Source organism: Squalius cephalus (genome assembly GCF_949319135.1).
Source record: "Squalius cephalus genome assembly, chromosome: 4".
NCBI lineage: Eukaryota > Metazoa > Chordata > Actinopteri > Cypriniformes > Leuciscidae > Squalius > Squalius cephalus.
Window position 1 is genome coordinate 27,844,292 of NC_137125.1, and position 15,183 is coordinate 27,859,474.

Consider the following 15,183-nt stretch of genomic DNA (forward strand, 5'->3'; position numbering starts at 1 on the left):
ACCCCCGTTTTGAGTCGCCGGATCCACCCCCCCTCAGCGCTCCGGGACCTCCCACTTTACAAATTAAGCACTGCTAGGGTAATACTAATTTTTAATATTAATGATACTTAAATTGTTCAAGTATAAAATCAACAGTTTTCTCCAAAGTCTAATCTTCGCACAGCTTCCCTTTGTGCAGACATTACAAACGCTGAGGTCACCTTATTTTCGAACGCGGAAGTAAATATGGGTCCAATTTCCGTTTTTGTGCGGCACTTCCGTTTCCTTGCTTCCTAAAGAACTAAAGCCCCGCCTCACCCAATTCGGGTACCGGACCTGGTTGAAACACTCATGCATCGAGCTGGCAGAGTGCCAAAACTTCAGCATCGCCCTAAACACGGTCAAGCCAATGCTGGACTGATATATCTATGGAGGTATTTTGTCATGTCAAATGTATTAATAATGCCATCAGAATGCAACCAAAGCATTGCAAAGGATAGCAATAAGTAGATGGCTATAAATAATTGTAAATCATACAAAATAAATGCCATGATCACTAGATTTTATAGGTGTTGATACAAAGACAGAGTACAGTAACTTTAAAATAGTGGTCAAAAGTCAAGTTTGAGTTCAAGATTTTTTTATGTATATAATTTTCATTACTAAAACATCTATTTGCCAGATCAGGTCTTGTGTTCATGAAATGAAAAGAACAAACATACGGTGATTTCTTCAAATTTAAAGCTTTTAACCACAGGCGAAGGGATTCCTCATTCTTCGGCAGGGGGTAAAAGTCGTAGGGCGCCTCGCAATTACATTCAGCTCTCGTACGCATTCGATGATTAAAACACTCCTGCTCCAAGTAAATCTTTCTTTTGTACCAGTTATTATGACAAACTCTAACTGCACAAACAATCCCGGTCTTCATCGAAGCCATTACGATGAGTTAGTTGTTATGAATAATTGTTTGATTAACCGCTACAGTGATTTACTAGCCAGTGACCGGAAGTGCCTGACCGGAAGGCTCGCACAAAAAAACGTCAGCTGGCTGTGTCCGTATTTACGTTAAAAATAAGGCGAATATTCAGTAAAATAATGTGCTCATTTAAATCTACTGGTGAACTTAGGCATTATGAGGACTAGCACATATTCACCCAAATATACATATTCATTATATACAGTGAGGAAAATGAGTATTTGAACACTCTGCTATTTTGCAAGTTCTCCCACTTGGAAATCATGGAGGGGTCTGAAATTGTCATCGTAGGTACATGTCCACTGTGAGAGACATAATCTAAAAAAAAAATAATCCTGACCCTCAAAGACCTGTTAGTCTGCCTTTAAAATGTCCACCTCCACTCCATTTATTATCCTAAATTAGATGCACCTGTTTGAGGTCGTTAGCTGCATAAAGACACATGTCCACCCCATACAATCAGTAAGAATCCAACTACTAACATGGCCAAGACCAAAGAGCTGTCCAAAGACACTAGAGACAAAATTGTACACCTCCACAAGGCTGGAAAGGGCTACGGGGAAATTGCCAAGCAGCTTGGTGAAAAAAGGTCCACTGTTGGAGCAATCATTAGAAAATGGAAGAAGCTAAACATGACTGTCAATCTCCCTCGTACTGGGGCTCCATGCAAGATCTCACCTCGTGGGGTCTCAATGATCCTAAGAAAGGTGAGAAATCAGCCCAGAACTACACGGGAGGAGCTGGTCAATGACCTGAAAAGAGCTGGGACCACCGTTTCCAAGGTTACTGTTGGTAATACACTAAGACGTCATGGTTTGAAATCATGCATGGCACGGAAGGTTCCCCTGCTTAAACCAGCACATGTCAAGGCCCGTCTTAAGTTTGCCAATGACCATTTGGATGATCCAGAGGAGTCATGGGAGAAAGTCATGTGGTCAGATGAGACCAAAATAGAACTTTTTGGTCATAATTCCACTAAACGTGTTTGGAGGAAGAAGAATGATGAGTACCATCCCAAGAACACCATCCCTACTGTGAAGCATGGGGGTGGTAGCATCATGCTTTGGGGGTGTTTTTCTGCACATGGGACAGGGCGACTGCACTGTATTAAGGAGAGGATGACCAGGGCCATGTATTGGAGCAACCTCCTTCCCTCAGTTAGAGCATTGAAGATGGGTCGAGGCTGGGTCTTCCAACATGACAATGACCCGAAGCACACAGCCAGGATAACCAAGGAGTGGCTCTGTAAGAAGCATATCAAGGTTCTGGCGTGGCCTAGCCAGTCTCCAGACCTAAACCCAATAGAGAATCTTTGGAGGGAGCTCAAACTCCGTGTTTCTCAGCGACAGCCCAGAAACCTGACTGATCTAGAGAAGATCTGTGTGGAGGAGTGGGCCAAAATCCCTCATGCAGTGTGTGCAAACCTGGTGAAAAACTACAGGAAACGTTTGACCTCTGTAATTGCAAACAAAGGCTACTGTACCAAATATTAACATTGATTTTCTCAGGTGTTCAAATACTTATTTGCAGCTGTATCATACAAATAAATAGTTAAAAAATCATACATTGTGATTTCTGGATTTTTTTTTTTTTTAGATTATGTCTCTCAGAGTGGACATGCACCTACGATGACAATTTCAGACCCCTCCATGATTTCTAAGTGGGAGAACTTGCAAAATAGCAGGGTGTTCAAATACTTATTTTCCTCACTGTATATATATATATATATATATATATACACAGTAGTTTTACACTATCATTAAACCTCCAGCCTTATTGTTATTAATATTATTATTATTATTAACTGCCTGTGCAAGTCGCATCGGAATATACATATGCATTCTTTATTATTTAGCCAACAGAGACATAAATATTTTTGTCCTTCTTCAGTGGTCATGAATTATTCTCCCTTGTAGTTTATTTTTCAACTACATGTAAAGCGCTTTATATTTTAAAAGGAAGGCGGCCATCAGCGTAAGGGTGGATTTCCTGCAGTGGTTCAAGCTGCAAGACTGCCCAATGACTAAAGAAACATTATTAGCAAGATGGTAAAAAACTGTACATTTCTTGTCTATTCCACCCACTGCTACTTATACCAACAACGGAAATAAGCACAGTTGCAATAGCTTAATATGTGGGAGAGCGTTGCTATAGAGAGAGACGATATTGTATTGCAATATGTAGCACTTCAAAGTCAATACCAAATCAAAACTAGCTGGCACATTAGTTGTAATTGAAAAGGTTTAATGACAAAATATGGTTATGGTTACACTTAAAATAGTTACAAAATAGATGTATAAGATGATGATAACTTATTTTATTAATTGTACCTAGCATATATGAAAAATGTAACCAGAGAGAGAGGAAAGAGGAGGTAACGAGAGAGAGCCCCAAGAAAGGGACCCAGAGAATAAGAGAGCCAGAGCATCAAAAGAGACAGAGCAACAGTTCCAATCTTCTTTTATCCTTTCCCTGACCATGTGACTAAAACCCAAATGTGAGACATTCAAACTGACCAATCAGATAATTACAACTTCCCCACCATACTAAAGGTGTGACAATTCATCGACCCCCAAAGTACAAATATACTGGCCTACAGGCCCTGATCACTATCTGTGTCTTTGGGAACTCCAAATGGTCATTGTGGTAGAAAGAGGGGGTAGAAAAACAGTCAAGATTATTTTCAATTCTACAAACGGAAACGTTCTAGCCCCTCCTTAACTGTTCTTCAAAGAGTCCACACACACACACACACACACACACACAGATACATCAAAAGTGCTACTAGACATCCAAAAAAAGCTAATTTCAGGTAAAACTTAGATGTTAATTGTTATAACTTAATTAAGTTTATAAGATATTTTCTATGTTCTTTTCTTAAGATTGTGTTTATATATAATTTTGATACATTAATTGAAATAATGTTTTGAATAATATCTTTCGCAACAGTGATTATTTCAGTGTAAGTTGTTCATTTATTGCTATTGTTCATTTATAACTAAACTTAAATGTTTTGTCATTTATTTTGACATTAGGCGACAAGAATCATAATAATATAGCCCATTTCAAAATCAAATGTTTTACAATTTAAATGAGTATTTCTTATCTTTGAGAAAAGAGGACAAACTTAATGTCAAAAATAATGCATACATGTAAATTAACTGTATTTATCACAGACAATCAAATATTTATTGATGAATAAGATTAACATGAACATGCTTATTACAGGTGAAATCCAAAACTTTTCTTAGAATGGAAACCATTGAGGTCATCTCAACTGACAAAGCTACAGTTATCATCCAAGTAAATCCACAGGCGGAGCAGGACAGTGTAATTTTTCTTGATGGACAGCAGGCCAGAGGAACAAGTTACAATGCTGCTCTTAAAGGATTTTTCAAGGCACAACCAAAGGCATTGGGGGTAATGCATTTAAAGCTTAATTATAATGATATATATGGTTTTGGGAGTTTTTAGAATTTTATTTCTTCTAGATCTTTAAAAAATAAAAGAAATCTCTTGTTATATGCCCTCAAGTGAAAAGATATGTGTTTGATTCAATTTAGACTCTAGTACATAAATCATCAATAGTTTCTATTTTTTGTATATCCAGAAATATATGTTATACGATCATGAATAAAACACCAAACCTATATCTGCCATCTAGATTGTCCAAATAATGATTGGAGTGATTATCTTCTTTCTTGGTGTTCTACTCACCATAAATGCCAACAATTACACTGCAATTATTGTCTATAGTGGCATAACCTACTGGGGATCAATTATTGTAAGTTTCAATTAATGGTTTTGCTTTATTACCTCATTTTAATTTAATAGAATGGACCTGACATGTCCTTTGTTTCTTTTTCAGTACATTAGTGGTGGATCTCTGAATGTTGCTGCGCAGAAAAAACTTAATCCATGTGTCGTATGTACATACAGTATCCCCCACTAAATTCAGCACATTATAACTTTTCTTTTATCACATTGTTTTTGATGCATTTCCACATTATTAGTTATGACTGTGCACTTTAAATCACCTCTTTTCTCAGAGAAATTTTCTGAAACAAGTGCATTATTTTATTGTAGGTGAAAGCCTCTCTTGGAATGAATGTGTTCAGTGCCATAACTGCAGGACTTGCCATTCTTCTGATGTCCATAGAGTTAAGAGTATTATCAAGGTGGGATCCAAGTTCACATGCCGAGGTATGCACAGTGTGCAATTTTTTGTATTAATGTATAATGTGTAATAATTTGTAATAAATTGCTCTGTTATTTACTTAAAGGGACAGTTCACTCAAATTTAAATTCTGTCGTTTAACCACCCTCATATGATTCCAAACCAGTATATTACTTTATTTCCTCCATAGAACAAAATGGAAAAATTCTGAAAACTTTACTGGTCACTCTTTTACATACAATTACAATGACTAAGGACAATACATTTATAAAAGTAGTTTATATTTTATTTTCAACACTTATTAAAAAAAAAAAAAAAAAAAAAAAACAGCTCATAGGAGGTTTGGTTGAGCGTGACCCACTAACAACACTTAAATATATTTTTTCATTGTTGACACTCTCATAATTAGCTCAAAATGATCCCTGCTTCAATATATATATTTTTTTAGAAACTCAATCAATATAGTTATACAACATGTTATCTATGTAACTACTTTTATAAATGGGGATGTTGAATGTTTTACAGAGATTGCGGATCATTGGGATATTGCTGGTGTTCACCATTCCTCAGTTCATCATCTCAATCTGTATCTCAGGATTTGCCTGCAAAGCCACCTGCAACACCGACTCTACAGTGGTCAATGTGGCATTAAACTAGGTAAATGATTTAGTGGTGGTGATTATTGCTATTTTGTCATTCCATGTCAAATCAATCAAATTTTGGAAACTCCCCCAGATCAAATTTTTTATTTTGTTAATATTTTTTCTGAAGAAAGACAAACATAAATAGTGATGAAAGGCAAAATATTAAATGAAATGGCTATATTTGTATGCAAAGTGGCCCACATTTGGTTTTTGACCACTAAAAAATGTGTACAATTGAACAATTTACTCATGGAGCCACATTAAGATCTCCATATCTCTGGGATTAAATCATATAGAGCCTTTACAATGAAGATACCAAAAGAAAAGTTTGTTAAGAACCAAAATCTAAAAGGATATTAAGATATCTTTAATCATTCTTGAGTTACAGGCATGCAAACTTGGGGCAAAAAACTCAAGTCCCCGTTGGCATATAATTAAACAAAGAATGCTAAAGTCAGCAGATTTAACTAACAAACCTACCAATCTCTGTGTGAAAATAAAATAATGATGCTGCCATCTTTCTAAAGTCATTTTACCCCCTGTAATTTGTCACCAAATCTCAGGTGAAAATTGTCATTTTCATATTTAACTACTCTGTAAATATACATTCATGACATTTAAACTTATTAATTTATGTATTTGTTTCACCACAATTTTTTATTTGATCAAAATCAACATTTTTAGCCGTGGGGCCTCTGGTTCAGTTGACACGGAATGAGTCTATTACATGCTTGGCAATCAGTTTTATCAGAACAATCAATAGTTATTTTAATTTAGAAAGACCTTTCTGTTGAAGTCGATTTTTTTAAAGAATGATGCCCTTCCACTAAAACTAGCAGAATGTAAAGGAAAATATAAAGCAATCTGTTTTGATTGATTTGTTGTATTTGTGGTTCAAATAGTTTTTTCTCTTTTTTTGTAGGTCTGATGGATGTGACTTGAGCGCACATAAGCGGTTGTTAGTCAGGGCCTCTGCTAAGCTGTTGCTAAAGCAGTTTGACAAATCCACACTTCAGTTTTGGGAATTTTTGTTTCTTTTCAGCATTCATGCATTTTAGGGGTGTAACGATTCATCAACTACATCGATGTATCGATTTATATTCCTATGATCCAACTACATCAATCTGTGCTCGGCAAGTTGGCTTTCCGGACGACATACACTACTGGTCAAAAGTTTTAGATCGGGGTCAGTAAGATTTTATGTTTTTAAAAGAAGTCTCTTCTGCTCACCAAGGCTGCAATTATTTGATAAAAAACAATAAAAACAGTAATATTGTGAAATATTATGACAATTTAAAATGACTGTTTTCTATTTTAATATATTTTAAACTGTAATTTATTCCTGTGATCAAAGCTGAATTTTCAACATCATTACTCCAGTCTTCAGTGTCACATGATCCTTCAGAAATCATTCTAACATGATGATTTGATGCTCAAGAAACATTCATTATTATTTTCAATGTTGAAAACAGTTGTGTAAAATTTTTTTTTTCAAAATTCTTTGAATAGAAAGTTCAAAAGAACAGCATTTATTTAAAATAGAATATTTTCTAACATTATAAATGTCTTTACTGTAACTTTTGATCAGTTTAACTCATCCTCGATGAATAAAAGTAAATGATTTATTTTATTTCCTTCCCCCAAAAATAAAATTAAAATTCTTACTGCCCCCAAACTTTTGAACGGTGGTGTTAATGTTACAAAAGCTTTAGATTTCAGATAAATGCTGTTCTTTTGAACTTTCTTTTCATCATAGCATCATGAAATAAAAATGTAAAAAACTGTTTTCAACATTGATAATAATCAGAAATGTTTCTTGATCATCAAATCATCATATTAGAATGATTTCTGAAGGATCATGTGACACTGAAGACTGGAGTAATGATGCTGAAAATTCAGCTTTGATCACAGGAATAAATTACACTTAACTGTACACAGAGCCGTAGTTAACTGACAAGCTGAGCCATATCGCATTAATATCGCGCACGTATCGCCTGCGATAATTAATGCGATATGGCTCAGCTTGTCAGTTAACTACGGCTCTTTGTAGTGAATGCCGCTCCATCTGAAAGCAGGTGATGGCGATTTACTACTAATCAAGGAACCGGCTTTACTGACAAGATGCGCCTAACAATGTCGTGCGATATATCGCCCAGCCCTATTTTTGTTTGTATTTTTAATCAAATAAATGCAGCCTTGGTGAGCAAAAGATACTTCTTTTAAAAACATTAAAAATCTTACTGATCTAAAACTTTTGACCGGTAGTATATATCGATCTAATATCGTTTTAAAAGGCAATGAATCGATTGTATCGATACTAGGAAATAATGCATTGGATTTAAGCACGTCAGACTTTATATGGATGTTTTTTCTTAGAACTTTTAATGATAAAGGCATTAAACGTTACTTGATTCAGTCTGCCTATCAGTATCTGTGACGTCGTCGCCATGCGTGACGGCGCTGATCCACTTGTCCGACACGACTGTCGCGTGCTGTCGTGACGCCTCCCCACATTGGTACGTTGATGGGCGTTTACCGCTATGGCCGTGGTTTTGACTGAAATGTAATGTAGGGAAATGTAGCGTATTAGAACAGAGGACCTGCGAGAGACTTCCCTCCGTCTCCATATGCTCTACTTTTATTGGATAGTCGCGTCGCTTTTAACGGAATTCATTTGCATAAAGATGGGCATCGGCCAGCTTTTTGACGCGCAGCATGAAGCGCCGCCTTCCCGGAATGCTTTGCAGGCACATCAAAGTCGCTTGACGTCACCCATTGGAATATAGTGGAGAGCGGCGCGACAGAAGTGTCACACGGACAAGTGGATCAGCGTATTTATTTTTATTTTGTTGTGATACAGTGGAGCAAACAGAAAACTTCATGCATTTTATTTACAATAAAGAAACAACTTTATTATATTTTACTTTTATGCACTTTGTACTGAAAATCAAATGACATGATTGCTGACACAAAGACATGCACTTTTATGTCTTTTGTGTGTCTCTGTCAGTTACTGCAGTACTGCTGACTTCTCATGTCAGATAAAGCAATTTCTACAAATGACAAGAGGTGCAGCTAGCAGAATGGAAAGTAAATATAAAGCGACCACAATGGTAAACTGCCTTTTGTCTCATTGGTGTGAAACTATGTCATTCAGCTGTAGTTGTCTGACTATCTACATTATTATGGGTTATCTACATAATTGAGTTATTGTGTGTGTGTGTGTGTGTGTGTGTGTGTGTGTGTGTGTGTGTGTTCTTGTTTAACCTACATTGAGAGGACCAAATGTCCCCAAAAAGACAGTAAAATGTTATGTTTTTTTTTACATTGTGGGGCCATTTGGTCTGGCCCCATGAGGAAAACTGCTTATTAATCAATCAAACCAAGTGATGTTTTTTGAAAATGTAAATATGCAGAAAATTTTCTGTGATGGGTCAGTTTAGGAGTAGGGTTAGTGTTAAGGGGATAGAATATACCGTTTGTACAGTATAAAAATCATTACATCTATGGGAAGTCTATGGAAAGATATAAAACAAGTTTGTTTGTTTGTGTGTGTGTGTGTGTGTGTGTGTGTGTGTGTGTGTGTGGTTCAGATGTTCTCTAAGTCATGGGAATAAAATGTCTCTACAAATATGGTAATATCCAAAATCCTTGTCCTTGTGGGGACATGTTTTGGTCCCCATGAGGAAAACAGCTTACAAATCATACTCAGTTCAATACTCATTCAAAGTTACTCATTGTTGGTAGAATGTCTAAAGTTGACTTACAAAATAATGTATAACCCTAAGCCCTTTGAATTTGAGGAGGAAATGCATCAACATAATCCTATAGTCTAAGTATAAAGCAAACTCATTTAAAGCAAGCTCCTCCTCAGCGGTTCTTCACAGTCCACAAACAAAAAGATACGCCATAAGAGCGATCAGACATCTACTTCAACCGCTCATCTCATTTCAGGTAAAATATTTTATGCATCAGTTAACATCTATACAATTTTTTGTTATAATGTCTGTATTTATGCACAGACACGTTGATATACATTATAAATAATTATCATATTTTGACTTTGTGATTTTTCACACCAGTGATAGTTTTAGTGTTGCTCGTTGTTGCTCATTTATTGATATACTTTGTTCATAAAATTCAATATATCAATTTCTTCAAGTTTTGTAATTTGTTTGGACAGTAGGCTACAAAATATACAATCAGGCAAAATATTTGTGAATAATGTAGATTTTATCCTCTGATCTTTCAGAAGAGAGGAGAAACTTCAAAGGCATCCTTGTCAAACATACTCTATACGTATATCTTAACTGTTTAACTCAGAAAATCAAACGATTGTGATATAAACTTTTTTATTATAATGTAAAAAACACTGGCAGTATCACAGTTTTATAGGTCACAAAGGCATTAGCTAATGCTTTTCATATAAATATTGTACTGTACATCAAACACAAAAAAAGCAACCTTAAGTAAGTTGTGAACTGCAGAATTTGAACGCTTAATTACAGGTGAAAACTTATAATGGAAACCAACAAGGTCATCTCAACTGATAAAGCTACAGTTGTCATCCAAGTAAATCCACAGGTGGTACAAAATGCTGTTATTTGTGATGATGGACAGCAGACCAGAGGAGTATATCACAATACGGCTCTGACTGGATTTTTCAAAGCACAACCAAAGGCATTGGGGGTAATGATGAATTATAATTATGATTTGTGGAATATTTTTAGTGTCTCATTTTCATCTGTGATAAAAATGAACAGAAAATTAAAAGTTGTTGTCATATGTTCTCAAGTTAATATGTTTGTGTTGGTCTGATTGCCTTTAGACTGTATAGTGCATAAAACATGAATATAGATTATTTGTGTGTGTCTAACCATGAATGATATGCCATCATGCAAAAATATAAACACTTGACCCATTTCTGCCCTCTCTAGACTGTCCAAATAATGATTGGAGTGTTTTTTTTCTTGTTTGGCATTGTACGCACCAGCTTTCTCGACAACCATTATTTCCCAGGTATTCTTGTCATTAGTGGCATAACCTACTGGGGATCCCTTATTGTAAGTTTCAATTAATTGTTTTGCTTTTAATGATTTTAATTACTTGCTTGCTTTTAATTACCAGAATGAGCTTGAAATGTCCTGTGTTTCTTTCTCAGTACATCAGTGCTGGATCTCTGTCTGTTGCAGCGCAGAATAAACTTAATTTGTGTGTGGTACGTACATTTGCTTAAATCTGTGGGGATAACTCTTCTTTTATCAATAGTAGTGTATGTATATATTGTTTCTAATGTATACACTACACATTACTCAAGTAATTGTTGTGCAATTTAGACCATTACAAGCTTTTAAAATGTAGTATCAGTCCAGATATTTAATAAACTGGACCTCTAATTAGAAGCTGCTTCAGGTGCACAACTGACCTAATTTGTGTGATATATCTGTTATTTGAGTAAAGACTGCATGCAGTTGGGTACAATTGTGGCTAAAGAGCCATTGGGATTTTATTTTCATTCACCAAACAACAACAAAAACCAACATATCACTTTCTTGAATCTAGATTTTGCTACCTTTATATTTACATGTTTTGAATTAAAACTATTTCTTTTCACAAAACATATTTTGCAATCATCATACATTTTGGCACCATCAAAGAAAAAAAAACAATTTTTAAAAAAAATCCACAGATCTTCTACAACCACAACACTTTCCATGGTAAGCTCTCTTCAGACCACATGGTCTGAAACTTGAAAGATCAAGACATCTGACTCATCAGTTTACAGAATTAATGTTTTTATAAGTAGTATTACTGTCACTTTTCACATTTTTTTCTGTAGGTGAAAGCCTCTCTTGGAATGAATGTGATCAGTGCCATAACTGCAGGACTTGCCATTCTTCTGATGATCCCGGACATCATGAACAGCTCATGGTTCTATCAAAGATGCTACAATGACTACAGTCATAACTATGGTCATGATTATAGTCATGACTACAGTTCTCTCAAGGAAATCTGTTTGAATTCAAAGGTACTAAATGTTCAATAAAAAAACAATATAATATTTAGAAACTCATTCAGTATAATTAATGGAATATTATATGTGAAACTACTTTCATATGATCACGTTGAATATTTTTTAGAGCTATAATCTGGGGATCAGTGGAATATTTCTGGTGTTCACCATCCTTCAGTTCATCATCTCAATCTGTATCTCAGGATTTGCCTGCAAAGCCACCTGCAACACCGACTCTACAGTGGTCAATGTGGCACTGAACCAGGTAAATGATTTACGACATGCTTCATTGTACACTACATCCTTTTTTCTACAGCTAAATTATTGAATTGTGTAACAGTGTTGTGTAGCTTTTCACTTCATTGTTTATCAAAATGTATCCCATAAAAAGTCCTTATGGTATGTGGATCTTGTTAGTCTCTTGTATACTTACATATCTTGTCTGTTACTTCCAGGGATACTGAGTCACAGTGAGGAGATCCTACCATCTAAACATTGCAAGGAATTTATATATCTGAATTTTTGTTTTTATTTTTATTTTTGTTTTAAGCTAAAATAAAATAAAAATGACAACAAAGACATACAATTTTATTTTAATTGTCTAACCAACTTGAAACCAGGTTTCAGTTTAATGAACAATTATTTGTGCATGAAAAGAAAATGCATCATTGGTAAATGTTTGTGGTCAATTCAGTCTCTATATCTGGTCTCAGTATCTGCAAAGCCACCTGCAACCAGTGACCAATGTTTCACTAAACAAATTAAATGGTTTTGGTAGCGGTGTTGTGACAACCCAACCCGATCTCAGGGCAATTTATACGAATTTTACGAGGTGGCTAATTTAGCAAAAATTTTATGAAATGTTTTTTTAGACCAGAAAAATAGAATCAAAAGTTTAAAATAGAGACGCCAAATATAGCCTATATTTCAGAGGTCAGAGGACAACAGAAGCCTATTCCTCGGGGGAGCATCGTGAAACAAAAAATACACCAGAAAACCATCATATTTCGCAGTCAGTGAAAATAAATTGGGTGCAATGACGCTGATTATTTTTTACTATTCTATTGCAGAATGAGACGAACTTCTGGGCATGTCTCAGTGAGTAAATTCGTGGAGGAGTGATAGAACTTAGGTGTCAATCATTTAGATGACACGGGGTTCAAATCCCGAACAAACATGGGCAATTGTAATTTTTTTATAAATATTAAGAAATATTACTAAATGTAGCCTACATAATTTAATTCCTTCTTTATCAACACTTTATTAATGTCTAGAATAGCGAAGTCTGAATTGCGACTTCTCTGTCTCAGACTCTCCTCTCAGATAGCCTTTGTCTCAGATATTCTGGTTGAGTGCCAACTGTAAATCAGGCTATTAATTAATTACAGTTGGTACTCAACCAGAATAATACTTAAAATTGCGGGTGTGTATTTGCTGCCTTTTATCGTTAAGAGGCGTTAAATCACAGACTTTGAGAAGTGTCAGTTTATTCCCTCTATCGCGTAATCTGCGGCCGTGCCGCGGCTCATTGATATGGAGGGATTATTGGGTCAGATTGAAAACTAAAAGTCTTAAACGAAAACTAAAAGTCTAAATTTGAAACTAAAAGTCTAAGTCGAAAAAGAATTTGGTATTTAGGATTGGGCATTTGGTATTTAGGATTGGGCATTTGGTATTTAGGATAGGGCATTTTGTATTTAGGATTGGGCATTTGGTCATTTAGCCATTTAGGATTTAGGATTGGGCATTTAGGGATTTAGGATTGGGAATTTGGTATTTAGGATTGGGCTTTTAATCATTTAGCCATTTAGGATTTAGGATTGGGAATATGGGGATTTAGGATTGGGCATTGAGGATTGAGGAGTGTATGCAAATAAGGAGGCGTGGCCCAAATACTGGAGGCTGGGTTTGAAATGGCTGGTGCGCAGAGGCACCTTATGGACAGCAGAGGGAGCTCCCAGTGAGAGCTCCCAGTTAGACCAATTCAGAATGTAATAAAATTGTATTAGTTTTATAATAAAACTAATAACATTTTAAAGGTATGCTGTGCTCTTCAACCGACATGATTTTAATTAATCCCAAACCCTGCTAATTTTGTCAGTATTAATGTACGTTCACTGATTCTTGCTTCTCTCTTTTCTGTCTCTTTCTTTTTGTGTGAACGGAGTAGGCTACACATGCTTAAATCCATAAACATAAACTTTATTTCTATTTAATTTTCATAATTATTTATAGCCTACATATGTCACACACGCCTACCTGCCTTTTGATGTAAATAAAAGACGAGAGTGGTACATGTTACGGACATATTATCATGGTACAGTTCAGCCTATTATTGATTTTTATTTCCACTTCCCTTTTATCCAAAGAGATATTTTAACTATTTGCACTGTATTGGGGTCGCTTGCAAGTCGCAGCAGCACGAATTACGTGACCAGCAACATATTTCTGCTTCAAATATTGTGCGTAGTTAACAGTGAGTGGTGGTTTCAGGCATTATGAAGTGCATTTGTCAGTGCCACACTCGTACTGACTCTTATTCTGCCTGACAGAAAGAAAAGCTCGTAGACAGAAGGCGGAGCGTTTTGACCAATCAGATGAAAGGGCCGTTTCAGCGCCGCCCACATGTGCAAATGAAATATCGAACCCATAAACCGATTTGGTCCGTGTACTTTTTCGTTCATTCATTATTCTATTTCGGAATGAAAGATGAAATTTAAAAAAGGGTGCGGCTTTGTTTTTTGTTTAAAAGAAAAAAAGCAGAAATGGCTGTATTTTGTTTTACAAATGTATTGTTGTCATCAAATAATAGTATTAAAAAATTGGACGGCATTTCCGATCGTTTTTTAATTTGTAATATTTATTTGTACGTTTATTGTATTTCATTTGACTGATCCTTACCCGGAAGTAAATTACACCATCGTGCGAAGTCATAGATATACACTAGATGTCGGACATGTAACCTATTTATGTCCGACACGGTCAGACATGTATTTATCTTTGAGTCCAGAGAAAATTTAAGGTTTTGATATTAAGATAATCTACTTCTTTTTCAAAATATAATGCATTGTGTTAGTAGGCCTAAGTTTATTAGTCACATTCTTCCACTTGAGTAAACTTAGAATGAACTATCGCTACTTATATATATAGGCTAGCCAATATATATATATATATACATATACATATACATATACATATATATACAGGGTGCGATTTGAGAAAAAAACAGAGGGGGGGATGTTTTGAAACATTTTTATTCATAAAAATAAATCATGAGAACATGAACTTCATCACTGCATTTGCAGGAATTGTAAAATCTTTTTTCTTATTAACTCATGAAGTAGCCCAACGCAATATTTTTAATCTAATAGCTTATCTTTCCCGACACTGTGGT

General features: G+C 35.4%; 2 protein-coding genes across 2 annotated transcripts in view; both read left to right on the forward strand.

The window, feature by feature from the left end:
• Positions 1-9,671: 9,671 nt before the first annotated feature.
• LOC307156781 (membrane-spanning 4-domains subfamily A member 12-like) overlaps positions 9,672-15,183 on the forward strand; it is a 55,826-nt gene continuing 50,314 nt past the window's right edge. The window contains exons 1-2 of the mRNA XM_079868320.1: positions 9,672-9,730; positions 10,285-10,465. Of these exons, the coding sequence (XP_079724446.1) occupies positions 10,298-10,465 (168 nt within the window). The 5' untranslated portion in view covers positions 9,672-9,730; positions 10,285-10,297. The remainder of the gene's footprint in view (positions 9,731-10,284; positions 10,466-15,183) is intronic.
• Positions 10,964-12,341, forward strand: LOC307156782 (uncharacterized protein). Its single transcript, XM_079868321.1, has 4 exons — positions 10,964-10,994; positions 11,616-11,804; positions 11,917-12,054; positions 12,245-12,341. The coding sequence occupies exons 2-4, from the start codon at positions 11,634-11,636 to the stop codon at positions 12,251-12,253; spliced, it is 318 nt and encodes a 105-aa protein (XP_079724447.1). The 5' UTR covers positions 10,964-10,994; positions 11,616-11,633; the 3' UTR covers positions 12,254-12,341.